Consider the following 27,733-nt stretch of genomic DNA (forward strand, 5'->3'; position numbering starts at 1 on the left):
GGTAATCTCATGACAGCACTAGAAAGAAAGCAAGAGAGAGATCCTGGCAACTTTCCCATTGTACAGATAAAGCAACCAGACAAGTGGACATTTACCTAATGTCACACACCTAGTAATCGGCAGAGCCGAGACTAACGCCAAATGGAACGCCAAGCCTCCGGCTCTTTCCTTGCGCTAACCAGGTGAAGAAGGGGCGGACAGACTGTTAGGAGGAGCAATGAGTGAATATGAGTGACAAAGACACTGGGCCACAGGCCGCCTCTCAGGCCTTGAGGCCCTCAGCACCCCTTCCAGGGCTGAGAGGCTGATATTCTAGGAAGTATTTTGCTCTGGGAGAGAGGAAATTGTATTAACTCCATGTTGCATTCTACTAAACAATATTTACCTATAAAACTTTATTTGGGATGAAGTAATTTATTAAACAACTTTGGAATGAAGTGAAGGAGAACGATCCTAAAGGACTGCATGGTTTTGTTTTGTTTTTCACTTTGAGAAAGAAAATTCAATCTTTTTTATGTGTGTTCTCTCTTGGGTTATTTGAACTAATTTTAAAAAGATGCCTTAAATTTTGAGACATTCGGACACACATCTGACATTATTTTCAAATGTAGAATATTCCGCCATCTGAGTAGGTCCTGGACATTCTTTCTCACGCAGACAGCATGGTGGCCTCCATGTGTGGGGAAAGTGGATGTGATTTATTCCATGTTCCCCTTTGGAGCCTGTAAGATTTTCCTCTACTGTCTTTTATTTACTCAAGTAAGAAACACTGAGCTGAAACAATGCTGTGTGTTGGGTGTTAGGGACATCCTGGTACATGCTCTCAGAGAGCCCACAGACACATTGGGGAGGCCAAGATATGAACAACTCCTGTTGATGTAAGACAGAGGGTGGCCCAGCGCACTCATGGGAAAGCGACAGACCCATGGATGGATCCAGCCTTGGGGCTCCTGGCTCCAGGACTTCGGGCAAGATCTTAACATTGCAAAGTCCATTTTCTCATTTACAGAAGGAAGAAGTGATCAGAGCTACCACAAAGATTTCTTGTGAGGATTAACAAGCATGTGCTTGTAAGAAGCTAGGGATGACCTGAGACATAGTAAGATGGCTCATCTATTCACTTTCAGATGGTTAAATTGAGCTTACATTGTCTATTTGCTCTCTACATTTGGTCTAAGAACACTTGTAACATTATTCCTTGGATTTATTTCTTTGCAATGACTAGTTGTCTAATGTCATTCGTATGTTCATATTTATTGAGTTCCTACAAGTGCCAGGCAGTGAGACATTACTTAGGGTAAACTAAGCTGTGGTTACCAGTAAAACCTCAAATCCAGTGGCTTAATATTTCAAACAGATAAGAGCCTCATTTACACTTCTTTTAAAAAATCTCTCATACAGGAAATACGCATTCTTGTTATTTATAACTCAAAGACCTTCTATGGTTTCCGTTTGCCCTTAGGAAAAAGGATGCAAACTCCTTAGCCTGGCTGCTGTTAAGAGTTTTCCCTCTCAATTCTTCCCCAAATGGACTCTATACAGGATCAGCTGGGCCATTTTATTATTATCCAAATATAAGTTGTTCTTTGCTATATTCATTCTGTTAAACATGCCAATCTGTTATCTTGCAAACACCCCAGATATTTCCACTAAAAATAAAATGGATTGGTAGAAAAACTGTTGTGAATATGTGGCTGCCAGATATGGCAAACTCTTCGTACATAAGCCTTGTTTAACTTGCTAAACAGTTTCATCATAAAGTGTTAAAGAACAGTGAATTCAGAACACTAAGCAGGACTAATGTGTCAGGCCTGATGCCATGAATGAAGCGTAGTCCTTGTTCTCAAGACACCAAAGTTTAGAGCCCAACCAGGTAACCGAACTCTGCATCACTCAACACTCTCCATACTCCCTTGTTCACTCACTCGGTCTCTCACTAAACTTTTATTGAGCAGTTATTGGACATGCATGATTCATCAAGTCCAGTCTTGGCCACCTGGCACCTGAACTGACAATGCTAAATGCAAGCAATGGCTGGGGTTTGCAGGGCGCTCTGGGGGCTCAGACCAGAGGCACAGAAGCAGGCAGGGCTGAGGGAGGAGGAGGCCCCCTGGAGGAAGGTGCTGGTGAAGTCTGATCTTTAAAAATTTGGTGGAGGTAGCCAAGCAGGTACACAGAGAAGAGTCCAGACTAGATTTCCCACATCAGCTATTTCATCTGTTGTTATTGCTTTTGGAAGCACCACACTTGCCCAAGAATGAGGAGGCGAGGGATGGGGTGGGGCTGGAGGATGGAGGGTTGGGAGTGGTGGGAGGGTGAGGGATGTTGTAGAAGGGGTTGGGGTTACTTTTTCTTGATTTTCTTTTTACTAGATGGCATGGCTTGACAATGTACCTTGTTCTTTATAGCATTTTGTCCTAAGTGATAGCCCAAGGTAATCATGGTCCAGTGGGACTATGAGATTCCTAAATTCATGCCCATGGTATTGCTGAGTTGAGAACTAACTATTTCATGAAGGAGAGGAAAAAAATTCAACTGTGAAGAGGCTTAAAGGAAATGCCAAAGTGGTGGCTTGGAAATGCAAGCCAATGAATTGCTTCAAAAATGATCTTTGGGCTATTAGTATCATGGAATGCATCAGAGACAGGATAGAGTTAGAAATGTACACTTTAGAGCCAAACTTCCTAAGGTCAAATCCCAGCTCTGACAATGCCTAGCTGTGTAAACTGGTCATGTGTTTAATATCTCTGGGCCACTTTCTTCATATACAAAATGGGGAATAATAATAATAATAATACCTACCTCACTGGGCCATCATTAGAAGGAAAAAAGGAAACAGGAGGAAACTGCTTATGTGTGTGATGCAGACTTTCTATCATCACTAAATCAATAAGTGGCTTCCTCCAGCGAGATTTTGTCAAGTCCCATAGCAAATTATGGTTTCCTAGTTCTCAGGGTGGAGGACTAGGGAGGGAATGTGGTGGACCCCATCCAGGTCACCTTGGGCTCCCCATGGCCCCTTCAGGAGCTAATGCCACAGTTGTACTTTTTTTTAGAACAGACATGTTTACAAACTGCCCAAGAGCTGAAGTAGTTGGGAAAATATAGTAGCAATCCATTTCTCCCCACATCATGTTCAGTTCAAATACCCACAGTCATCTTTCCCAGCCTCTTTACTTACTCCTTGCCAAAAAATACCCACAGGTTTTCCTATTTCTTATTGAGCCAGTGACTGCACTACCTAATGCATCTCATTTTATGTGAGCATTACTTACCTTCTGATTTCATTTCTACCTTCCTCCAGTCATAGATCCCTTCCCTTTCTAACTGATGTGATAAACATTAGATAGTGTATCTGATGTGTACCTCCTTGAAATTTCTCAGGAAAATTATGAATAGATGAACAGAAGATATGAGACTCCTGATAAGGTTGGTCCTGCTTATTTTGTTTTCTGCCCATTTTTATATAGAGGAAGATAATTCATCATTTGAGTATAAACAGTACTCCCAACAAAGTCACACAGCCACTGCCTAGCATGCCAGATGATCCACCTAACATAAATTATAATAAGTAGTGATTTCTATGGCCAGCTCTAGGTTGTAAAACACATCGCTGGATGTTCTACCTGATAAATGCTAAGGTCCCAGAGAGGAAATTAAATGTCATGAAATACCCTTCATCACGGGAGCTGGCAAACTGTTCTTCAGAGAATACATAGCAGCATAAAGTGTATCATATGAGGGAGAAAGAAGAGCACATAAAGAGCATAGTATGGAGCCTGAGTTCTAGAAGGACTTTCAGGGGTGACTTGAGTCTCTAGTACTGAACTAAATTTACAGAAATGGGGGGAGAGACTGCTTGATTTTATTTTGCCTGTCCCTCTACTAGAGAAGGGATTATATACCTAAATCAAGGCAATCTCCAAAAGATATTCTCTGCTTCAGATTTTGGCAGTTTGTCCTATTTTTCTTCACCTGCCTTCCCAAGAGCTCATATTTTTTTAAACACCATCCTGGGGGTGCAGGACACAGAGACATGTGCAGAGGGCACAGCTCTCAGGGCTGGGGTGGGTGGACAGTGGTGAAGGCCTGGTGGTGAGGCCATGAGGTGGGGAGGGTAAAGGCAGCATACATGTGCCAGCCTCGCCACAATTGTATTTTACACAGGAACCTGATTATGGGACTATGCCCCCAAATAACAAGAAAGAGTACAGAAAACTAGGCATGGGGTAGTTGAGAACCAGGAATATAAATACTATAAGTATCAGGATCCTTCAATATGGAGAGTTTTTATCTTGCTCTTCTCTTTTAACCTTCTGTCATAAGAATTTCCCCTTATCAAACATTCTTTGAAAATGTGCTTTTTAATAGCTGAATAGTGGCCAACATATGAAAATATCAGTGTTCTTGATCATTTCTTTCTATGAGATACTTAGGTTGTTTCTCACTGGGGAGTATTTACTGAGACCTTGGTGAATATTGTCATATCATAGCTTTGTCCCCAGCTCTAGCAGCATAAATTTCTAATAAATAGAATGACTAGGTCAGAAGTTATATTCATTCTTTCCTCAAGTTATTAAATTATAACAACAAGCACTGTTGGAAAAAACACAGTGGACATCTGATAAGCCTACAAGTCACCTGGCAGAAGCAGAAACGTGAGGCGGAAGTAGAGTGGCAACAAGCTCACAGGGCCACGGGGTGGCCGGCAATATGACCTGCAGGGAGAAGGGCGGAGGCCTTCCTGGTGAGTCAGGTGTAAACAGATTCTAAGAGAGTCTCTGTTGCTTTAGGTGTATAACTGGCAGGCTCCTTAGGCTCCCAGTTTTCCCCACCCTTCCGCACCAAGAAAGCCTGAAAGCAATTGGCACCTGCTTCACCTATTCCTATAGTGTCATATCTGCCAAAGAACCCAGGGTCCCCTCAAGCTGTGTAAGAGTTGCAAAGGATGTTTACATTTACGTGTTATATGTAAATCTCTAAAGTTGAAAACAATATCTTTGGGATCTGGGAGTAGAACTATATGTTAAGGCACAGTAAGTTTGTGGAATTATAGTATCAAGGCTACACCAACACTTTTCAAAATACCTGGTGAAATTAAACTAAGGACTTGGAGGCTTCTAGGGAGTCTGTTCTTTAAAAAATTGAAGGATGTGGTTTTGTCTAAGTGTTTTCACACTTAGACGTGTGCAGTTTTGTATTTGGCTTCTTCTGAGAAGGTGTCTTTCAAAATAGGCTGCCAATTACAAGATAAAAGACACCTGTCCCTTCTGCCTGCATGAGCACGTCCTAGACTGAATTAGTTAATCAACAAATGAGATCTGGTTTTAGCCTAGAAAGTAATTGTTTCTATGCTGTAGGTTCCAAACTTCACTTCATAAGCCGAGTCAACAGCAGAACAGGGGCTGTGAGGAATTCCTACACTTGCAAATTCTTATATCCTGCAGATGGAATTAACATGTTCTCTTGTACACAGTAAAATGACCACCAACAAGCAAATACCACTAGGCTTACTTCATGAATTTTGGGGAGATGATCCCAGAGTAGGGGTTATTTTTTGTTGCTATTATTTTTTGAGGGATAATTTACATATCATGAAATTAAATATTTTTTTCAGGTGTATACTTCTCTGTATTTCAACAAACTTAGACAGCTCTGTAACCACCATCACAATCAAAACTCCCTCACATGAGAGAGGTCCCTTGTGCCCCTTTGTAGCCAGTCCCCTCCTTCCTTTACCCCATCCCTAGATTTCACCAATCTGGTTTCTGTCCCCATCATTTTGCCTTTTCTAGAAGGTCATATAAATGCAATGATACATTAAATAGCCATTTATGTGTGGCTTCTTTCACATAGCAAATTCTTTTGAGACTCATCCATGTTGTTGCACATATTAGCACTTCATTCCTTCTCATTGCTGAATAGTATTGCGTTTTTGGATTTGCCACAATTTGCTTATCCATTCAGAGCTGAGGGACATTTAGGTTGTTTCTAGTTTTTAATAAGAATAAAGCTGCTATTAAAATTTGCTTATAAATTTTTGAATAGATATCTTCTTTGTTTCTCTTGTCTAAACACCCAGGAGTAGAAATCCATCATACATGATACACATATTTCACTTTATAAGAAACTTTCAAAGCGGCTCTACCATTCCCACTAGCAAGATAGGGTAGTTGCAGTCCCCACATCCTCTTTAGCACTAACTTGTCAGTTTCCTTGATCTGAGCCATTTTAGTAATAGTTCATGAACTCTTGATCTGGGCTGAGCTATAAAAATCAACCCTTCTGCTAGCTGCATATATGTGGTTGACTATGTCCCCCCAACATTCACATTCACCTGGAACCTCAGAATGTGACCTTATTTGGAAATAGGATCTTTGTTTATGTTAAGTTTAGATCAAGTCTTACTAGATTAAAGTGGGCCTTACTTCCAAGAACTGGCGTCCTTATAAGAAGTCCATGTGAAGACACAGAGACACACAGAGGACACCATGCAATGCTGGAGGTAGCCAGTGGAGTTGTGCTGCAAAAAGCCAGGGAACGTCAGAGACCACCAGAAGCTAGAAGAGACAAGGAAGGATTATTTTGTTCTTAGAGCCTCTGGAGGGAGTGTGGCCCTACTGACATCTAATTTCAGGCTTCTAGCCTTCTAAACTGTGGGAGAATAAGTTTCTGTTGTTGCAAGCCACCCAGTATGGGGTAGCTTTTGACAGTAGCCCTAGGAAAACAATACATGCTATGAATACAATTTACAAAATAAAATAGTTCAAAGCAGCTTATAAGGTTATATTTGAATTACATAAAGCTTTCTGAGAATAAAAGCAAAATTTTCTGTGTGGAAATATAGTTCATTCGCAGCCTAAATTACTAATGGGCATAAAACTACTTGAAGTTTTTGAATAATCTACAATTCAACTTTTCACACACAGGGGTAAGCTTCTGCCAATGAGTCCAAATTAGTGAAGGACTACTGTTTATCAAGAATTAAGGTCAGTCCAGAACCACAGTCCCCGTGGTTCCTAACCTGTGGCTGTTGAACATGTGAGGCCTGTGTTTTGCAGACTGTCCTATAAAGGATTCAGAGATAACCTTTCTTTTAGTTTAGTCATTTTGGTATAATGTGTTGCAATCACAGAAAGATTTTTTTAAATTTAAAATAATTTGTTCATTTTCCCTACCATGTGGTATATCTGTTTTGAAAACGAACGTCTCTGGCAGAGCCAGTCTTGGTTATTTCATAATGAACAGATCAGATTTCAGTTTTAGCACAAACCTCTTTCAGCTCCCAAGGAAGAAAATAATCCAGCCCTCAAACCCCTATTAGACTTTGTTGAGCATGCAGAGGAATGCCTATCCCCACCCCAAAACCCATGAAAGCAGTTGATGCTCCTGTTACTCCATTATTCAGAAAAATATTATTAGCTCAATGACAATTATAATAATTCAGTAATAAAAAAGGAATAGCTACAATCAATAGCAGGTTGTGGCTTATGCCACCATAATCTGTTGAGTAGTTATTGCAACTGGACAGAAACTGAGGCCACAGGCAAGCTAGGGGGGCTGGGATCAATGTGTGAACAGGAATTCCATGTTTTTATGACTATTCCTCTACCTACACCATTTAAGCCAGATTTTTTTCCCCATTAGCAACATGAGTTATTTAACAAAACCATCAGCTGAATACTAGAGGTCGTTATATGAAAGTCTGGAAAGTGTCTCTGGCCCACTTACTGAGTCCCCCTGAGGTTTTTTTCCATGCTGTGCTCTGTGGTTAACAGCTGCACCATGCCTATGTCACTGGGGTAGCTGGTGAATACAATCCTGCCTTCCATAAAAAGTTTGCAGAGCAAGGCAGTGTCATCTGAACAGAGTCCAGCAATGTTCAGTGAACCAGATAAAAGGCTGGTTTTCACCCCTGCTCCCTGATCTGCATAAGCTGTTCTCTGAGTGTTTGGGAGAACATAGGGTTGGCCTATTTGTTGGGGACAAGGACTTATATCAGATCACCCCATTCTAAGTTTGGGCAATTTCAAAGGACAGGGCTTTGGGGTCTTGGAACAAACTGTATAACTTCACTGTTACTGGGTCTTGCTAAACTCAAAAACCAGCAGCCCCCACCCCACCCCAATCCCCATCCTACATGTGGAAAACCACAAACTCAAGTTACTACCAAACAAAGGTGGTAGCAAAGTGCCCAGATGCCCTTTGGGATGGTGTGACCCAATTAAAAGGGACTGGTTGGGGTAAAGATTGCCCCTCTATGAGAAGCTGAAAGAGAAAAAACATGATCAAAATCTTTGCCTGGTTTAATCAAATATCATCAGGAATGTCTATTTATGTTACAGTTCCAGTACACCAGACTCCAACAACCAAGTCCCCAGTTCTAGGAACCAGGGAATGTGAGCTCCACACAAAAGCCAAAGCCACTGGTTTTGCTCTTGTTTTATGGGCTAATAGTTGCTGAAACTTAAGTTGTGACAGCTAAGCAGATACTATTGCCCATTGTAGGGTGGTCAGAATTAGGCCTGGGAATTGTGTAGACAGACAATCCTTTCAGGAGAGCTGGAAGTCAGTGCTATAATTTATGGTAAACAGAGTTGGGATCAAATTGACAAACTGTACGTGCCCACACTCCCTCTGGCCTAAAGATACCATTGACTCCAAAAAAAAAAAAAAACCTTGAAAAATCAATCATTTATAAGGGCAGAGAAGAAACAGGGCCACTAACAAACCAGAAGACTTCCTAAAAGAGAATATCAAACCTGAAGCATCACTAAATATTTGGAAACTAAAGCTAGAAGCTGAGTCTGGTGGCTAGATGCAACCATCAGAATAGCGGCTCAGCCTCTCCGTGCAGATTAACCTAATCTTGAACCTGGCTGGGTTTAATTTGTGCATTCTTGGGTGCCACACTACTGCAGAACCCTCAGAGACCTTACATCGCAAAACTGGACAAGGAACATTATGGCTGCAGAGCTGGCTAAATTAAATCCTTTTAAATTAATTTTTTTCTGAGGTAAGGCAGGTAACTGATAAAGAAAAAAAGAAAATTGCACTGTCCCTTCCACCCCCTGGGGTTTTCAGGTGTTCCTTACAGCAAAGTCCAGGGTATGGCGTCGCCAATTGTGATAAGAGAAATAAATTTTTTAAAAACCTCCAGATGAGAGTTAAGAGAATAAAAGTAGATTTCAACTAAAAAGGTGAGTTTTGGAGCACAGAAACCACTGGAGCAACGCATTATAATCTCGGAGTCACTGACAACAGCACAGCAGCCCTGTCCTAGAGAAAAGGCCACCGCAGGAAGGTCTTACGACAAGGCGGAAGAGGGTTCTCACCGAGAGTGGGACTCCTCGGTCCTCCGGCTTCCCCTCCTGCCCCGCGCTGCCCGCCCACCGGCCCTTTGCCCCCGCAGCACCGCCCCCTCCAGCCTCCAAACCAGGCAGCGCCCGCCCCCGCTTTCCCGGTCTACTGGCGGGGTGGCGACTCCCAAGATCCCTGCTATGGCGGTAACAGTCTTGCAGTAGCCAATGGGAGCCAGGGGCGGGGCCTGCAGCGGGGAGGCGGAGCTGGTCAGGTGCTCCGCGCCGAGATGCCGCGCAGGTGAGCGGCTGCGAGGTCAAGGCGTGTCCCACGCTACCGGTACGTCTCCGCTCTGGCCCCGGATCTGCGGGCAGGAGCCCCTCCAGCCCTCGCTCCCATTGCCCCGAGCCAATGCGGAGTGGCCGGATCGCTGCGAGGGTGAGTCCGGGGGAGTGGGGCGGCTTGCCTCCCCGGGACCCGCACGGCCCCGTGCGCCCCCCGCAATTACCCGCTTTTCCACAGCGCGCGCGGCCTGTGTACACACACAGCCCACGTCGGGGCCTCTGCCCGCCTCGGTGGGCGGCCGCTCTGCGGACTGGGAACCTCCTTCCCCGCGGCTAGGACGGAATCCCAGTGGAGGAGGAGATGGGACGTTGCCTCATGACCTCCTCTGGAGGTCTGTTCCCGCTCTGCACACCTTCTCCTTCACTTGCCGTCTTTTTGTTTTTTGGCTCCCCCTTCCCTCCAGATTTCCCAGGCTTCCTGTAGGGGAAGAATTACGGAGAAGGAACTGGAAATCAGCTCAGTGAAATCTGGACCCAGAGCTAGGGACTCTGTTACCCGGCTGAGTTGTTCTTGGTTCTTCTACCCGCTGAGACAAAGAATTGAAAGGCAGAGACAGAAGAGAGCAGTAGAGCGAAAGTTTTATGTGAATACACTCCAAGGGAGGAGTGGGCCAGGGTCAAGATAGACAAAGGCCTTAATCCCTTAGGTGGGAGGCCTTTGTATTACTGTCTGGCCGGGAGCGCGCATCTCTTTGACAAGTGGGGGTCATTTGATTGACAGGTCCGTCTACAGCCGCTCCTTCAGTGGGCATGCCCTTTTCCCAGGAGGAGGTGTGATTTGGGCCGTTCTTCTCTTGTGCCGTCTTGGGATCTGGGATCTGGTTGGGACCGGTTTGTCCTGATCCCCTTAGGCAAGCAAGTTACCTCCCTGCAAAGCCTTTGTTGTCTTCACCTGTGACCCCCCACCTGGGCCGAGTTAGGTTGGGTTTTTCTTTGAACTTCATCTTCCACTTCACGGGCTGCTCATGTCTGTCTGTCTACCTAATATTCCTAACAACTTTACTGCACTGTGAAGCATTTTGTACATGGAAAAGAAAACAATTTGAGATTTACTTAATACCCACTTCCACCTTTCTGTTCATTGCTTTAAGTCATTGATGTGATAATGTTGGTTCTTTTTACCAAACATTCCTAAGCCTTTAGACAACACTTCGCCTTTAGTTTGTCCCAGGCAAGCAGCTGCTTATAGTTGCTGAATTAATTTGCTAAGAGGTAAGTCAGGTGTTTCATGAGCTGATTCATTTTTTTAGCCTTAAATTATTTTTGGTTCATATTAGCTTTACTTGTGTTCGGAAGGTGAGGGAGAAAGTGAAGCCACCAGCCTCGATATTGTTAGTAAATCAGTTTATTGAGACTCATTCTTACGGTTCCTTCATTAAGACTGGCAGTTGGAAACATTATTGCCTTTTGGGGAACAGTTTTTTAATTTAATTTTTGAACCATTGTCTGGATACCAATACTTAAAAACGATTTCGGTTTAAATAATGTTCTAGCTATGGTGAAATCATAGTTTCAAAAGACAAACAAGAATTATACATCTGAAAGGAAAGCAAGCCTGTCAACCAGTTTTTATTGACCTATACGTGTATATATATATATATATATATATATATATATATATATATATACACCAAGGCAAGACAGGGTCTGTTTTTGAGATTTAAAAATGTCCAAAGCATATTCAAATTAAGATGTCAAAATCTGAATTCAAGAGATTTTTCCTAGCACAAAATATGATTAGAACCAAGTTCTGGTGGGCTTAGGAATTATACCTTCATGAAAAAATGGACAGGAAAAGGGGAGAACAAACGACCCTTGTTTGATTTGCAAGCCGATGAGAACTGACAAAATACGCCTATGTATTGTTTACCCATATTGGTGCTTATTAGCTTTTTTGGAGAAAATCTTTTTAGAAATATATACAGGTTAAAAAAACAAAAACAAGGAGCCAAGAACCATGATCCAGAGAGATTATTTAATCGTGGGCAGTGCCTTTTCTAATGTATCACTGGTAAGATTAAATGTTGACAAATTTTAATGTTAAGAAGGTCAACATCAAATTTCAGAATTGTTTATACTTAGTGCAGAATCTAATTGTTACAAAGGCTATGCTTTAGTTATTACTAAGTGAATGCAGGTTACATTTCACAAATATGTTTGAATGTCACAGACTGTATGTCACTTTGCTAGGTAGAAAGATAGGTATCAGCAGCCAGGGAAGCGGCAGAAAAAATTCCTGACAAAATGCCCAGGTAGGGAGGTCCCATGGGAGGACAACAAAGCTTTGCAGGGAGATAACTTCTTGCCTATTGGGACCAGGCTAAACTGGTCCCAACCAGGTCCCAACACAGATCCAACTGAACAAAACTAAGAACCACCCAAACTACACCTCCTCATAATCTCATTAAATAAAATTGTAGTTTTGTCCCCGACCCCCACAGAGCCTGGGCTTTTCTGTGTGCATTCTGGGAAAAGGCATGCGCACCAAGAGGAATGGGTGTATAACTACAGCTGCCAATCTAAAAAGTGCCTCCCAGCCTGGTGGTGGTAAAATAGACCCACCCCTAGAAGTTCAGTCCTTTGTCTACTTTGACCCTCGCTGGCTACTCCCTTGGAGCGTATTCACATAACTTCCCCTCCGCCTCACTGTTTTGTCTCTGCCTTTCAATTCTTGTCATGGTAGGATACAGGAACTGAGGAGAACAAATCCGTACAACTTCAAGAAACCAAGTTCATCTATTTTCTCTTTCGTAACATCTATAACCATGATGTGCCACCATAAGGCTTTAGCTTTGGAAAATAGAGGTGTATGCATACATTTTTTTAAAGCATTACTGTTGGATTTGCTAATGGTAATTCTTGCTAGGTTCCTATAGTTGTTTTGACCATAATGGTAAATATGTTCACAGGTATTTGACTACACATAGCTGACCAGAAGTCATGTCTGGTCAACCTGAAAATGTTTCTGAAAAGTTTTGTTTTTCTGAATAGTAAATTATTATTAAATGATTTAATTATTATTAAAACAATTTCTTCGAAGAATTATTTTGATAAGTTCTTGAGAAGTTGGACAGTTTCTAAAATGCAACTAGACTTCTTAGTTTTATTATAAAGGTAGCCCCAGGCCTCTTGCTTAAGTTTGGAGTTCTGCAACATAATCCTTCCAGGCTGTGATTTATGATACAGCTGGAATTACTAAATGCCCTCACTGTCAGTTTGTGGGTAAAGTATACAAAACAAAGTTATTGTCATTAACTTCTGTATTTTTTTTTTTTTACAGATTATTTTACACTGAACTGATCAAATACTTTGAAAATGACTTCAAAGCTCCCCTGGGTGTGCTTCATACTCGCTGCATTAATACCTTCGATTACATTTTCTCTTGAACTTGACCAGGAAAAGGTTCTTCTGGTTTCATTTGATGGATTCCGTTGGGATTACTTATATAGAGTTCCAACACCCCATTTTCATTATGTTATGAAATATGGTGTTCGTGTGAAGCAAGTTACTAACATTTTCATTACAAAGACCTACCCTAACCATTATACTTTGGTAACTGGCCTCTTTGCAGAGAATCATGGGATTGTTGCCAATGACATGTTTGATCCTATTCTGAACAAATCTTTCTCCTTGGATAACATGAATATTTACAATTCTGAGTTTTGGGAAGAAGCAACACCAATATGGATCACAAATCAGAGGACAGGACATACTAGTGGGGCGGCCATGTGGCCTGGAACAGATGTAGAAATACATAAGAGCTTTCCTACTCACTACATGCCTTACAATGAGTCAATTTCATTTGAAGATAGAGTTGCCAAAATTATTGAATGGTTTACATCAGAGGAGCCCATAAATCTTGGTCTTCTCTATTGGGAAGAGCCTGACGACACGGGCCACAATTTGGGGCCTGACAGCCCGCTCATGGGGCCTGTCATTGCAGATGTTGACAAGAAGTTAGGGTATCTCATACAGATGCTGAAGAAAGCAGCGGTGTGGGACCGTCTGAACCTAATCATCACAAGTGACCATGGAATGAGCCAGTGTTCTGAGGGAAGGGTGATAGAACTAGACCAGTATCTGGCTAAAGACCACTACAGCCTGATAGACCAGTCTCCAGTAGCAGCTATCTTGCCAAAGGAAGGTAAGTTGGCCTGAGTGGTGATCTGTGGCCTGGTCTGCATGTGCCCAGTTGGACACTGAACTGATCTGGTACTTTGAAAATGACTTCAGAACTCTGGGTATAATTACTTGCTGCATTAATACCTCCAATTTTTGTTTCTGTGTCTTTAAGATACGCTTGCCTGTGTCACAGTAATCTAGGATTTAATCCTTGAACTCTGAAACAGCAAGATCTCTTCTCAGAGTCTAATTTTTTACTTTTTCCAAAAATTGTCAAGTCAATGCTCTTTATATATTTGTGTCAGATGGACATAACCGTTTTGTAACCACTGAATATGATGAAAGCTACAGCCTGCCTTCTCAGAAAAATTGAGATGGAAAGATAGATACAGAATATGCATGTAATTACAGTGATTTTGTGGAAGCCCTAATGCTTCCTTTAGATCCTTTTATAGGACCTTCTTGTAGGGAAGCAGTGCAATGTGTAGAAGGGAGAAAGCTTTGGTGGCCTGAGATTATTTTTCTTATCTAAAGGAGGGGGAAGTGATAACAGTACCTTGAACTTTTCTACAAACCTCTTCTGGAGTGCTTCGAACAGTTACCCTATCACCTTGTTACTATTTCTACTTTAATGGTGAACTAGCTCAAAAGGCTTAACATCCCCATCACAGTGTAAGTGCAGAGTGAGACTTAATCAGGCCTGCTCTCCTGACTTCTATTTTAATCACATCCTAGATTAGTCTAGGTATCAAATGAGACAACAGATTATAAAAAGCTGAATACCTCACAAATGAGAATGAAATGCCTCACGGGGATTAAGAGGATCATAGGAAATGAGATTAAAATATGCATATGCACCTACACACAAACTTCTCAACAAATTCAATATAAAATAGCAAGTTTTTTGGTGTTGAAGAAAATCACATTCACCCTCCAGTTTTTATAAAATTGGAATGTGTTTCCTTATTGGGGTGTGAGATGCAGGGAGGAAACCTCACAAATGGATCTGAACAATAAGAGAATTAAAGATAGTGCCCAGGTTTATTCTATGAATTTACAGGGAGTACTTGTGGAATACCTCCAGGGTTTTAAAGAACTTTTCCATCATAGAAGCAGTTTTCCACCACCAGTCTGCCCTTTCCCAACCCTCAGCCTCGAGTCACCATGCTTGCTATTTTTTTTTAATGAAAGTACAGTTGATACACAACATTATATTAATTCCAGATGTACAACGTAGTGATTCTACATATATATATACATTACAAAATGGTTACCATGTAAGTGTAGTTACCATCTGTCAACATACAAAGGTATTCCAGTGTTAACTGACCATCCCTATGCTCTACTTTGATTCTCATGACTCATTGGAAGTCTGTACCTCTGTCCTCTTCACCTGTATCACCCATTCCCCTGTGGCAATCACCAGTTCTCTGTTTGTATGAGTCTGTTTCTGGATTTTTGTTTGTTCGTGTGTGTTGCTTTTTGTTTTTAATTCCACATGTAAGTAAACTCTTGGTATTTTTCTCTGACTTATTTCGCTGAGCATAACACCATGTAAGTCCACCCGTGTTGTTGAGAATGGCAAGATTTCATTTTTGTATGGCTGCATAACCATATTTTCTTGTCTACAGATTCTCTGTCTACAGTCATCACTGCCAGAACTTAGCTCTATTTCTGTCTGGGTATTGCAGTGCCGTTGGCATTTCACTTAGTGTTACCAGGTAGTACGTGTGCGTGTGTCTAAATCTTCAAATTAGAGACTCAAGATTACTGATTATATGTCTTCTAATTCTGTAAAGTCATTTTACTTAAAATGGAAGACTAATTATTTGCTTCCCCATCAGGATTCTTTTCCTTAAGGGGGTGGGACTTCTGAAGTGTCTGTCTGTATTTCATTATGCTCAGCTTGCTGGCTTTTTATTGCAGTGGAGTCTGCTGTGAAGAAATCTTGACTTCTGTCGCCATGGCTGTTTCTCTGATTGTAACAGTGTGCTAGTTCCGAATGCCTCTCCCTTCTCTTTTAGGGAAGTTTGATGAAGTCTATGAAGCACTAGCTCATGCGCATCCTAATCTTACTGTTTACAAAAAAGAAGAGATTCCAGAACAATGGCATTACAAATACAACAGGAGAGTTCAGCCAATCATAGCAGTGGCTGATGAAGGATGGCACATTGTGCAGAATAAGTCAGATGGCTTTCTGTGTGAGTATGTTACAGTATTTCTGCATCATTGTTTGCTAAAGTGGAGGCTGTGGATAATATAGCAGTTTATTTACTGATTGAGTAAGTAGCTAGTGTCATACATGAATAGCAAAATAAAGATCCTTGGGGCTTTAAAAGACGTTACCTGAAAGTGAAATATTTACTTCTCTTGAAGTCATCAGACTAAAGATATGCACAGTGACTTATACTGCTAATTATAACCATTCTGTTCCTGAGAAATTACCATAACTGAAATGTATAAATTGAATTATATGCATACATCAGAGATACTGTGGGTTCAGTTCCAGACCACTGCCATAAAGCAAATAACACAGTAAAGGGAGTTGAATGAAGTTTTGGTTTCCTAGCACATCTCAAAGTTAGGCTTACACCATACTGTGCTCTGCTAAGTGTGCAGCAGCGTTATGTCTAAAAACTGCACACACCTTAAGGATACTTTATTGCTAAAAATGTTTACCATCACCTGTGCTTTCAGCAAGTAGAGTCACTGATCACAGATCACCATAACAAATGTAATAATAATAACGAAGCTTTAAATACTGCAAGAGTTACCAAAATGTGACAGACACAAAGTGAGCAAATGCCATTGGAAAAATGGTGCCAGTTGATTTGCTCAGTACAGGGTTACCACAAACTGTCAGTTGGAAAAAACACAGTATCTGCCAAGAAGCACAGCAAGACAAAGCACAGTACAATGAGGTATGCCTGTGTAGTCTGCATCTCTTTTATGTTCTGGTTTCATGATAATTTAATTTCTGTCTTTATTTGCAATTGCTAGCTATCTGGTTTCTTTTGTCCTTCTGGCTCTACCAGATATAGGCCAGCTTTGTTCTACAGCTTGGAACATTTCTAAAAGGTCATGCATATGGCATGGATGACAATTTATCAAGACACATTTTTGCTAATAACCTGGTGATAGAATTGGAACTATTTCCACTGAAAAAATGGAGAATATAATGGAAATCCCATTTAAAATTCAAACATGCAATATAAGGTGCTTTCTGCAATCCTTACTGTATAATTTTCTCTTCCTGTAGATCTTTTAACTGGTCAGTCAAATAGAATCATCCACAGGATTTTACTCCTCTTTGCTGTGTGCATTTGCATATTTGCTTTCAAACTCCCTGACTTTGCTGCTGCCAGACTCCCTGCTCTGCTTTGTATTGCCAGGTGCTGAGCCCTGCAGACTGTTTGCAAACTGGCTTCTGATTAGGTTTAGCCAATAGAAGACCCTGGCTGAAGCTTTAGTTTGTGGGAAGCCAGTGTCTTTGTACCACAGGCTCTCTGCCTTGAGCTGTCTCTCTAACGGTAACGTCATTTCCGCTGTGATCCCAGCTCCCTCTGAACAACTGTTTGTATAGCCTCAGCTCCTACTACGTAGGCGTGGCCTTTGGGCTTTGGTAACATGGTCTTTTCCTTCTGTCCCTCCAGTCGTGGGGGCCGTAGGAGGTTCCTACTGTTGCACAGTCACTGAGTAATGGCGCCATCTCATACTTGCTTTGCAGCTCTTGAGCACTTACCAACTAGTCCCTATACGAAATTCCATCCATTGTACTATCCAGCATGGGTTCTGCTTTCCTGGTTGATACAAATATTAACATACATTAGCGATCAGTTCACTGAGAGTTGTTCCTACAGTTATTCGAATGTTGAAGGAACTACATTATGTCAATACTATCTAGAAATGCTTTGTTAGGCACTGGTCCACAATATACATAAGATGTATAAAAATGTCCCTTTAGGTAGAATTGGGTTCCTGTCATGTTTATTGATGGGAAAAAAGCCATCATCTGACAGTGACATTGCTGCAGTGCATGTGGATCATAGTGGCAGATGTGTGTAAGTACATAGTTTCTGATTCTTGTAACAGGTTTTACATATAGATAATGATCTGCAAAGCCAGAGTAGCTGTTTTAAGGAAGCCTTTAAAAATAGTTTCTTTGGCTATGAGAAACTCTTACTCATCTGTGTTCAGATTTTCATGTCTTGTCCATGTAGCTCTTAATTAGAAGGGCTGCTCAAAAAAGGCCTGCTATCTCTGCAGAGATTTGTACTTTACAGTTAACATAAATTTAAGGGGCCCTTGAAATTTTGGTTTGGTGAACACAATTACATGATAGATTGTTGTACCTATTTTTGAGAGAAACCCCAATGCTTCTGTTTATTGGGTGTCAGGATGGCCGAGTGGTCTAAGGCACCAGAAGCTCCACTTCCCCTATTTGTGTTATGTCATGTTCAGCATAATTATTTATTCATCAAATATATGAAATAATTATTTATTAAACAAATAATTCTTGGGCACTACAGTCCTCCTAGGCCTGAGTTCCAAAAGAGAAATTAAAGCCCAATGTGCAAATGCAATGGTTCTCAGAATGTGTTCCCAGGACCAGCAGTATCCAGATCACCTGGGAACTTGTTAAAAATGCAGATTCTTGTGCCCAACCCAGAGCTACTGAATTAGAAACTATAAGGGTTGAGCCCAGCAATCTGTGTTTTCACGTGAGTCTACCCAGGGTTTTCTGCACTGCAGTTTGGAAACCACCGCTCTTAGGCATCCATTATTAAATATCTCCTGGATCAAACATTTATAGTAGGAACCATCACCACAAAACAAAGTCTGTATGTGGGAGAAAGGTTTTGTAAGTCATAATGAGTTTGTTTCAAATCTGCTTTCCTACTCGGAAGTGTGATATGAGAGAATGACCTTCATGACTGAGTCTAGATCCCAGCTTAGAGAAGTGAACAATCATCAGTCAATTACAGATTGTAAAATGGCATATTGCCCAGTGTTACTCTCAGTTAATTAACAGGAATGGCAGGGTGCCCTATCAGATCATTACTACTGATTCCATAAATCCAGCACTATTTTTTTTTTAAATAAACTCAAAAGAATCATGGCATTTAGAATGACTTGTTAAGATGGGTTTTGCCAGGCAGATTTGGAATTTGAAAAGATGACTAAGGGTCAGTTCATGACTTTCAGAGGAATTGAGGATTTTCTTTGTTGCAGTGTTTGGGTTCCCATTGCATGTTTCCCTGTAGCAAGTGTAGGTGGTACAGGCTGATCGGCTGGTCATTGTCCTCACACGTTCCAGGTAAAGCCTGTCAGTGTCTTAGGTTGCCATATCCACAGTGGCTCCTTACCTTGTATGTACCCTGATACTATGCTAGGCATACATGCCTTTAAAATGCAGCTTTTATTTTGCAGGCATTTTCCTCCTTCAGTTTTGTATCACTTAATAAGACTCCTCAAGTTTTTACTTTATTTCTAGCCACACTAAAGCACACAGTGCTGATAGATCTTGATCTGAACCAGACAAGCTTTTACCCACAAATCCTGACCTTCATTTGTCCTTAGTGGATGGTAGCTGTTACTAGAGGTTTTGTTTTTGTGGAATCTTTGGTTTTCATTACTGTTTTTACCCTTTTACTGGTAATTATGAATTTATTATCTTCATGAGTAAAAGCACCTTTATCTCTACCTTTAGAACAGTAATTGGAACAAAGTAGATACCTAACAAGTATTTGCTGAATGTTTATCTGACTCCCAAAAAAAGTCACTTTCATTCTCCCCTGACCTGGCTCAGCTTTGCTTATTATTAAATCCCTTTCTCCTCTGTGGCTGAAGGTAGTATTGGCTGGTGAGAAAGGTTTTTTTATCAGTTGACTTTTAATTTTCTAAAGTAAATTGTGATGTTGACATCAGCAGAAATTGTTGGTAGAAGACTGATTTTAGAAGTCAAGTAAGATAAAATTTGCATTTAAGTTCAGAATCTGATGATACAATGGTTATTTCCATTTTAATGCGATCTGATTGGCTAACTTATTCTTGGCATTTTGTCTTTGCAGTAGGCAACCATGGTTATGATAATGCATTAGCAGAAATGCACCCAATCTTCTTAGCCCACGGGCCTGCCTTCAAAAAAAATTTCAGCAAAGAAGCCATGAACTCCACCGATCTGTACCCACTTCTCTGCCACCTCCTCAATATCACTGCCATGCCACACAATGGATCATTCAGGAATGTCCAGGATCTGCTCAGTTCAACAACTCCAAGAGCAATTCCTTACCCGCAGAGCACTACACTCCTCCATGGTGGCGTCAAACCAAGAGAATATGAACAAAAGGAGTCATATGCTTATTTCATAGGGGTCTCTCTCGGTAGCATTTTAGTTATTGTATTTTTTATGATCCTTGTTAAGCATTTAATTCGCAGTCAGATCCCTGCCTTACCAGATATGCAGGCTGAAATAGTTCAACCATTGTTGCAAGCCTAATGCTTCCTTGAAGTGGAGATTGTATAATTATGTCAGTATTTAGAGGTTTCAGATTCTAGGAAACCGGTTTCTGATGTTTGCACAGACCATTAGGCAGTTGCATACATACACAGGCACAGTGACATACACACACACGGGTGGACCAAAATATACATATTTGCAGAGGATTAACTATGTGGAAATGTGTTTGCGTTGTTCTTTCTAGTTTAGGGTAGATAAGTTCCTGCCATATTTGGACTTGGCACGTATAATGTACATATTTAGCAACTTTGCACCACTCAAAGTATCTTACGTATTGCACTTTAAATTATGCTTCTGGTAAGTACTTTTATGTACTTTATTGACAGTTATGTCTTATAACTTGGTTGAAAAAGACAACCTATATCCATGTCACAGAATCCTTGGTACCTATTCTTTGAACTGAATGAAATTTCTAATAATTCCTAAATAATGTAGAAGTCTATCTCAAATTGGGAGAGCAAGAAGAAAGAACTGTTGAAAATTAAACATGACATCCTTTGAACATTGAATTTCAGAGAGATGCATTCCTGACAGAATGATACATCTGGCATTCCTTGTCAGGTTTCTTTTTAAAGGTCATGTCTTTTCATTTTATATTTCAAAATAGATTGAAATACAGGTTAATTCTAACCATGTTTTTTCTGTCATAAAATTCATTATTGCTACTTCCTGGTAAGTTATTTTACTCTGATTTTTGTAATCATGAAGACATCATGAATATGCATTTCTTTCCTATGTAATCTAGCACTGATCTGAACAGAAGAGATTGGGCACCATCTCAGCAGTGTTTTCTCTTATATAATATAGCTTCTTTGAAAACTAAATCACTGTTGCATTAAAAATCTAATTAGGTAAAATAATGTTTGTTTTCTTTCTGGTAATATGCAGTAACAGAGCATAAGCCATCTTTTAGATTTGTGCATTTGAAGATAATGGAGTTGCAAGAGAGCAGACTATTGGGGAAAATGTAGGCCGCCCAGTTCTTGAAAAGAGCTGTGTGGAGCGTGGGGGAAAGGGAATTAGGCCAATCGCGTTAGGTGCACGCAGTACCCAGAGCAGTGCTAAAAGAGTTCCTGATGGCAAAAGCTAGAAGTAACTCTTAGAGGTAACAGGTACTGAAACGAGAGCTGAGCTTGTACCCTTGTTACATGAAGTATTTGTTCACTCACCAAGTACTCAGTGCAATCAAAGGTGAATTCAAGTTCACAAAGAGACTACCTCCTGGATGGTTTTTTCATCCACTTCGTCATTGCTTCTCTCATTCTAGCCACCTAAAGCTGCGCTTAGATCCCCAGTAGGTTGGGGAAAGGGCAGTGTTACCTATGTGTTTTAGAGGAAAGAACACCCTGGAAAGAATAGCTTTCCTTATAGAAAAAAGAAACCAGTTTAGAGAGGCATGCCCAACAGGTAATGCTATGATTTGGTGCATTTTTATGTGCCAGCTGGCCAATAAGTTGGTAAAATCGTACATGAATTCTAGAAATAAAGGATAAATGAGATGTAAAGTGTGTCATTAAACTTAAGTACTTGCAAAATGAAGGTGTATGAGTCTTTTTTAAGTGATAATACCAATAAGCATTAGCACGATTCTTGTTATACAACTTCCTAATAGGGTAGAATAGGGTCATTGGAAACATACTGTAGATTAAAAAGCTGAAAGTTAGATGGTAGCAAACTCCTCAAGATGTCTGACCTCTGGATAACACATTTTAGAATACGTAGCCACTCATACTGGATTGCACTGTAACTCATTTGTATTACTGAGATGCCAATACGACTGAAAGATGAAATTGGTCTATTTAAAAGGATCACTACTCAAACTAATTGTTGCATTAAATTCATTTTGGAAGTTTCTATTAAGAAAAATTTTCTAATGATGAAATTGCTACCAGCCGAGATGCCGTTTTTCTCAGAATTGTGTCTTGGAGGCAATGAAGAATGAAGGCAGCAGACGAGTTTGGAGCAACCAGTAAAGTGTTTAAATGAGAAGTGAGGAGGAGAGAGAAGGACTCCCTCTAACCAGGAGGGGCTCCAAGAGAGGACATGTTAGGGCTGCAATACTGGGTGCAAGTGGCTGGGAGTTGTTGCTATGGCCAAGCTAAGATCAAAGGGAAGAGAAAAACTCCCCTTTCAGGCTAATTTTCCCAAATGTCCAGGATGAGGCTTCTTATTGACCATGACCTTACCGGGGCCCTGAGCTCTATCTGCCTGTGTCCCACTTAACACCTGCCTCAAAATTAAAGTTCTGATAGGAAGATCTGAGTATTGAATGGTTTCTTCTACTTACAGATACATAACTTCTGTAAAATAGGAGAGTTTTAAACTTTGCTGGGAAAATCTGGTCATTCATATCCTTGGATAGCTTTCTTGTTGCTTTGTTTTACCTGCATGTATTCATCGTCAAGCTGCATGCAGTGAACACAGAAAAACAGTTTAGACTCCCTAATCTTACTAATTATAAGAATTTTAAAAGGTCAGAGGAATGGAGTTCCCCTAACCCTGCTATTTTTTCTCAACATCCTCCATCAACTAAGTTGTATAAGTTTTGTGCAAACTTGATAAGATTTATTCGATGTATGTTTTGAATTTGTACTTCCTTTGCCACCTAACATTTAAGATTGCTTTTCAAAATATTTTATGACCTTCTAAGGTAAAACTAGGATCTTGTTATTAATCTATTGTTTACAGAAAAATCTAATAAAGATCTAGCTCTTCTAGTTCTCAGATGTTTTCAGCTACTCATTAAGGGGGACAAACTTGAGAATCAGAGTCAGGAGAGATCTAAGGGACCATTCATCCCCGTGATTTAGCAAGGGCCCTTGAAAGCTGTGAGGTGACTTGGTGTGACATCAGTGCCAGTGGAAGCAGGACCAGATATCCTGATGTAATCTGGGGGTAAGGACTTGAACATAATGAGTTCTGAGGGGACACAATTCAGTCTGTAGCAGAGGATGCAGAACAAAAAAGCTAGGAAAATGAGAAGCTGAACAAGAAAATGCATTTATATCTGCAACTTGATAATACTCTGTTGTCTTCCTTCAGGGTTGTTACTGAGAAGTCTTAAGCCAGTTTATGTGGTACCTCTCTTTTCTCAGACCCAATGCCATAGGGATTGAGCCACACAACTCTGGGTCGGGCAGAAAGGGGTAAATATAGTCAGGTTGCATCTGGGAAGTTAGTTGAAGCCACGAAACTACAGTTAAGTTGTGGGCTGTGTAGATTTGAAGTGATATACAGAGATGTCTAAGACACCCACACGTGTACGGATTCTTGATTTTAACAGATGTCATCAATTCTGTTCCCGTTTGTCCTTGTGTCAATAGCATACTGTGTTAAGTACTATAACTTTATGATAGTTCCTCGACATCCAATAGAGTAAGGTCTGCCATTTTATTTTTTTCAAGATTGTCTTGGTCCTTTGCATTTCTACATAGATCTTAGTCAGCTTATACAAGTCTATACTAAAGTAAAACCCTGTGAGAATTGCTTGGATGCCGGGATCAAATTGAGAATTGCCATCTTTACAATACTGAGTCATCCAATCTTAAATACATTATAGTGTTCTGTTATTTTGGTTTTCCGGAATTCCTCTCAATGTTATAATTTCCTGTCCAAAAATTCTGCATATATTTTGTTAAACTTCTTCCCACTTAAGCTTGTTAATACCACTATAATTGACACCAGTTTAAATTTTCATTTTGTTTTCTGCTGATAGAGAAGTAATTTTTGTGTATTGACTTTATATCCAACAATTTTGTGAAGCCCACTTATACTTTATGGATTCCTTTGGATTTTCTATGTATGCAGTCATGTCATTTGTGGATAGGACAGTTTTGTGACTTTTCAATTCTTACTTCTTTTTGTTGCCTTGTACTCGTTAGGGACCTCAGGACAATGCTACCTGGAAGTGATGAGAGGACATCCTTGCCTTGCTCCTGATTTTAGAGAAAAACATTAAGTATTTCACCACTCAGTATATTACCTGTAGGCTTATGATATTGTGATTAAGTATGATATTAACTATAGGTTTTTGGCATATATATACATAAATAAAGACTATCAGCCCAAGTTACCTTCTGTTCCAAAATTGGTGAGCTGTTTTGTTTTGAATAATAAATGCTGAATTTTGCCAAATGCTTTTATCAGGTTTATTGACATCTTTTTTTCCCTATTAATATGGAGGGTGACATTGATTTTCAAATATCAACTAATATTGTCTGCTGGAATAAATTCCACTTTTTTATGTGTATTAACCTTTTGCAGTACTGCCAAATTTAAATAATGTTTTGTCCAGGAATTTTGCTCATAGGGATATTGATTTATAATTTTAGTTTCATATCTTTGTCAGATTTTGGTACCAGGATAATGCTGGTCTCAAAAAACTAGTTATTTTCCCTTTTCCTCTATGTTCTGTGTGAGTTTGTGTAAAGTCATTTCTTAAATGTCATAGGATTAATAAGTGAAACCACCTGTACTTGGAGTTTTCTTTGTGGGGATGTCTTTTGATAACAAATTAATTTTTGTCATACAAGGCTATTATGATTTACTATTTGAAAATGTATCAATTTTGGTAAATTGCATTCTTAAGGAATTTGTCCATTATATCTAAATTGTGAGTTGTATTGGCATAATCCCTTAATCCTTTTGAAATATGTAGGATCTGTAGTGATGACCCCTGATTTATTACTGATACTGCTAATTTGTGCTATCTCCCTTTTTTTCTTAGTCAATCTTGCTAGGGGGTTATAAATGTTACTAATATTTAGAAAACTAAATTTTGCCTTTATTAACATTCTCTATTTATCTTTTCTATTTCATTGATTTTATCTTTAATTTCTTCCCTTCCACTCACTTTGGATTATTTTCTTCATCTTTTACTAGCTTCTAAAGTGGAAACTTAAATCACTGATGTTTGAATTTTCCCCTCAAAGGCAGACATTGAGTTGTAAGTTTCCCTCAAATTAGTGCTTTAGTTGCATACTCTATAAAGTTGATGTTATAAATTCATTATTATTCAGTAAAATATATTTTCTCATTTGTCTTAGGATTTCTATCAGAAGGGTATTGTTCAATTTCTAAATATTTAAGGTTTTTCTAGACATTTTTGTTACTGAATCTAACTTAATTTCATTGTGGTCAGAAAATACTTTGTAATACTGCAATCCTTTGAGATTATTTTCTGAGACTTTTTTTATGGACCTGCATATGATCTATCTTACTGATAATTCCACTTGAAAAGAATATGTCTTCTGCAGTTTGGGGCCATAATCTTCTCTAAATGGCATTGAAGTTAATGTAGTTGATATCTTTATTTGGATGTTGAATATCCTTGCCGATTTTTTATCTTGGTCTAGTAGTTACATCAATTACTTTAAGAGAGGGGTGCAAAATTCTTGTTTTGGATTCTCTTTCTTTAGTTTCATTGCTTTTTGATTCACAAACAAAATTTAAAGCTCTGTTTTTAGGTGTGAACATTTAGAATTACTGCCTTCCTGATATATCAGTCCCTCTCAGTGTCTGGAAATACTTGTCTTGAAGATTGCTTTATTTGATATAATATAGTTTCTCCAGCTTTCTTACAGTTAGTTTGCATGGTATTTCATTTTCTATCCTTTTGCTTTTACTTTCCCTTTGAATTGTGTCTCTTGACTGTTTGTGGCTGGATCTTGCTTTTTAACCTAATGTGATGTAATCTGCCATTTAATTGGAATGTTCAGTCTGTTTACATCTAGTTATTGATGTGTTTTGATTTTATTAGCCATTTTGCTTTTTTCCGCCCTCATTTGAGATAAGTTTATAGCTCTTGATTTTTGGTGCTATCTTTACCAGGTTTGATACCAATGTTACATTCACTTCAAAAATTCATGTATTTTTTTTTAACACTAGTTTTATGAGGCTAATACAACATTAATAATTAAACCTGATAAAGAGGCACTAAAAAATACCAAATCTTTTGGGGCTGGTACTTATTTGTATAATAGATTTTAACTTTCCCAGTCTTTCATACAGAAATCATTCTGTTCTAGTATTCTTTCTCTACTGGAGTCAGTTTCGTCTAATTGTTCCTAGAAAGGTACTCGTTTAATCTGTATTTTCAAACTCATTTGTGCCAAATTGTGTAAAATAGGCTATTAGGATTTTTTAGTGTTATGCTTCTCTTTGTGGGTTTTTAACACCTTTTTTTCCCCTCCTCCCATCCCACTGGGTTTTTTTCTAAATTAGATTTTCAGCCTCTTAGCTGCCTCTTCCAAATTCACAGATGCTGTTAGGGGCTCAATTCTATAGATTTCTTCTTCTGAATCTTGGCCTCTTGATTCTTCACTTTCTTACTTCTCAATGCCTTAGCACAGATCTTTTATTTTGTGTCCAGTTTTCCTTGTCCTCAGCAAAAGGATTGGTTTGAATTACAGTCTACCATTACTGGAAACAGAACTCCATGCCCTTTTATGATTTAAAGAGAAAAAAACCAAATAGAGCCCTTACAGATATTTTGTGTAAATAGCATGTTCACTGCCTTCAGTGGACAATTCAAACAATAATGCAAATCAGTCTAGATCTAACTAAATCCCTTTTATAAAATATGTATCTGTAGAATGGGGTTGTCTCGATGTGTTTGGGAGTTCATTTCTTTATCCTTTCCATCCCCTGGTCTATGAAAGTGAAGTTAAGCATGGTAGGAATGAAAATCACGCTGACGGGGTGGATCCCTGCCCTTACAGGTCTGTCGCACACAGTGGAGGGCTGAACCAGAGACATGTGTCTGGAAACCATTAGCATGAACTTGTCAGCAGATGAGCTCACTAGATTCAGTTTATGGATGGTAGAAACCAGATTTCAGAGATCCAGGAGGAAGGTGTGTGGGAGGCAGAGGTCTATGTAGAGGTTTGGCTTGCTTTTTGGGTTAAGACTCTGCCTTTGCCTTGCAGGAAATTTTGGCTATGAGACATGAGTCACAGGAGCTAGGAGTTTAAACACCAACCACCACTTGCACACACACATATAATAGGGTTCAGAACTACAGCTGACACCTTGAACAATGCAGTAAAAAATGTGTATATAATTCTTTTGAGTCCCCCAAAACTTAACCACTAATAGCCTATTGTTGACCGGAAGCCTTACTGATAACAGGGCCAATCAACACATCTTTTGTATGTTGTATTATAAACTGTATTGTTACAATAAAGTATGCTAAAGTCTTTTAAAATTGTCACAAATCTCCAAAAAATGTTCTAACGTTTTTATTGAAAAAAAAAATACCTATATATAAGTGGAACTGCATAGTTCAAACCCATGCTCAAGGGTCACCTGTGTATATAGAGAGAGACACACACATACATATATGTTACAATCAGTGTGTTTGTGTGTGGGAAGGACCCCAGGACCCAACGGGCTTACTCGGATTCTCACATCTTCTCCAAAGCAATGGTTGTGGGTGTTTGCATGTGTG

At 39.8% G+C, this 27,733-nt stretch overlaps 1 protein-coding gene and 1 long non-coding RNA gene across 6 annotated transcripts in view; one reads left to right on the forward strand and one right to left on the reverse strand.

Annotated features, from left to right (window-relative positions):
• LOC108395971 (uncharacterized) overlaps positions 1-9,450 on the reverse strand; it is a 29,904-nt gene extending 20,454 nt beyond the window's left edge. For 3 of the 4 annotated variants that reach the window (XR_012126123.1, XR_005057922.2, XR_005057920.2), the window contains exons 1-2: positions 9,336-9,450; positions 6,429-6,560 (exon numbers count right to left, since the gene is read on the reverse strand). This is a non-coding gene — a long non-coding RNA (uncharacterized lncRNA). The remainder of the gene's footprint in view (positions 1-6,428; positions 6,561-9,335) is intronic. The other variant, XR_005057926.2, reaches the window with a different exon arrangement.
• Positions 9,451-9,534: 84 nt separating this feature from the next.
• On the forward strand, positions 9,535-21,821 carry ENPP5 (ectonucleotide pyrophosphatase/phosphodiesterase family member 5). Of its 2 annotated transcripts, none has more exons than XM_073224386.1 (4): positions 9,535-9,639; positions 12,925-13,788; positions 15,791-15,967; positions 19,838-21,821. In XM_073224386.1, the coding sequence occupies exons 2-4, from the start codon at positions 12,960-12,962 to the stop codon at positions 20,263-20,265; spliced, it is 1,434 nt and encodes a 477-aa protein (XP_073080487.1). In that variant the 5' UTR covers positions 9,535-9,639; positions 12,925-12,959; the 3' UTR covers positions 20,266-21,821. The 2 variants fall into 2 exon arrangements, with proteins under 2 accessions (XP_073080487.1, XP_073080486.1); XM_073224385.1 differs by having other exon boundaries at positions 9,582-9,738.
• The last annotated feature ends 5,912 nt before the right edge of the window (positions 21,822-27,733 follow it).

The sequence above is a fragment of the Manis javanica genome, chromosome 16 (genome assembly GCF_040802235.1).
Source record: "Manis javanica isolate MJ-LG chromosome 16, MJ_LKY, whole genome shotgun sequence".
Classification (NCBI taxonomy): Eukaryota; Metazoa; Chordata; class Mammalia; order Pholidota; family Manidae; genus Manis; species Manis javanica.

Excerpts from the sequence above, each read along its gene's own strand:
- ENPP5 (XM_073224386.1), top strand. The coding sequence starts at position 12,960 with ATGACTTCAAAGCTCCCCTGGGTGTGCTTCATACTCGCTGCATTAATA. Across the intron at positions 13,789-15,790 it reads AGCTATCTTGCCAAAGGAAG|GGAAGTTTGATGAAGTCTAT; the intron begins GTAAGTTGGCCT and ends CTTCTCTTTTAG. Across the intron at positions 15,968-19,837 it reads TAAGTCAGATGGCTTTCTGT|TAGGCAACCATGGTTATGAT; the intron begins GTGAGTATGTTA and ends TTGTCTTTGCAG.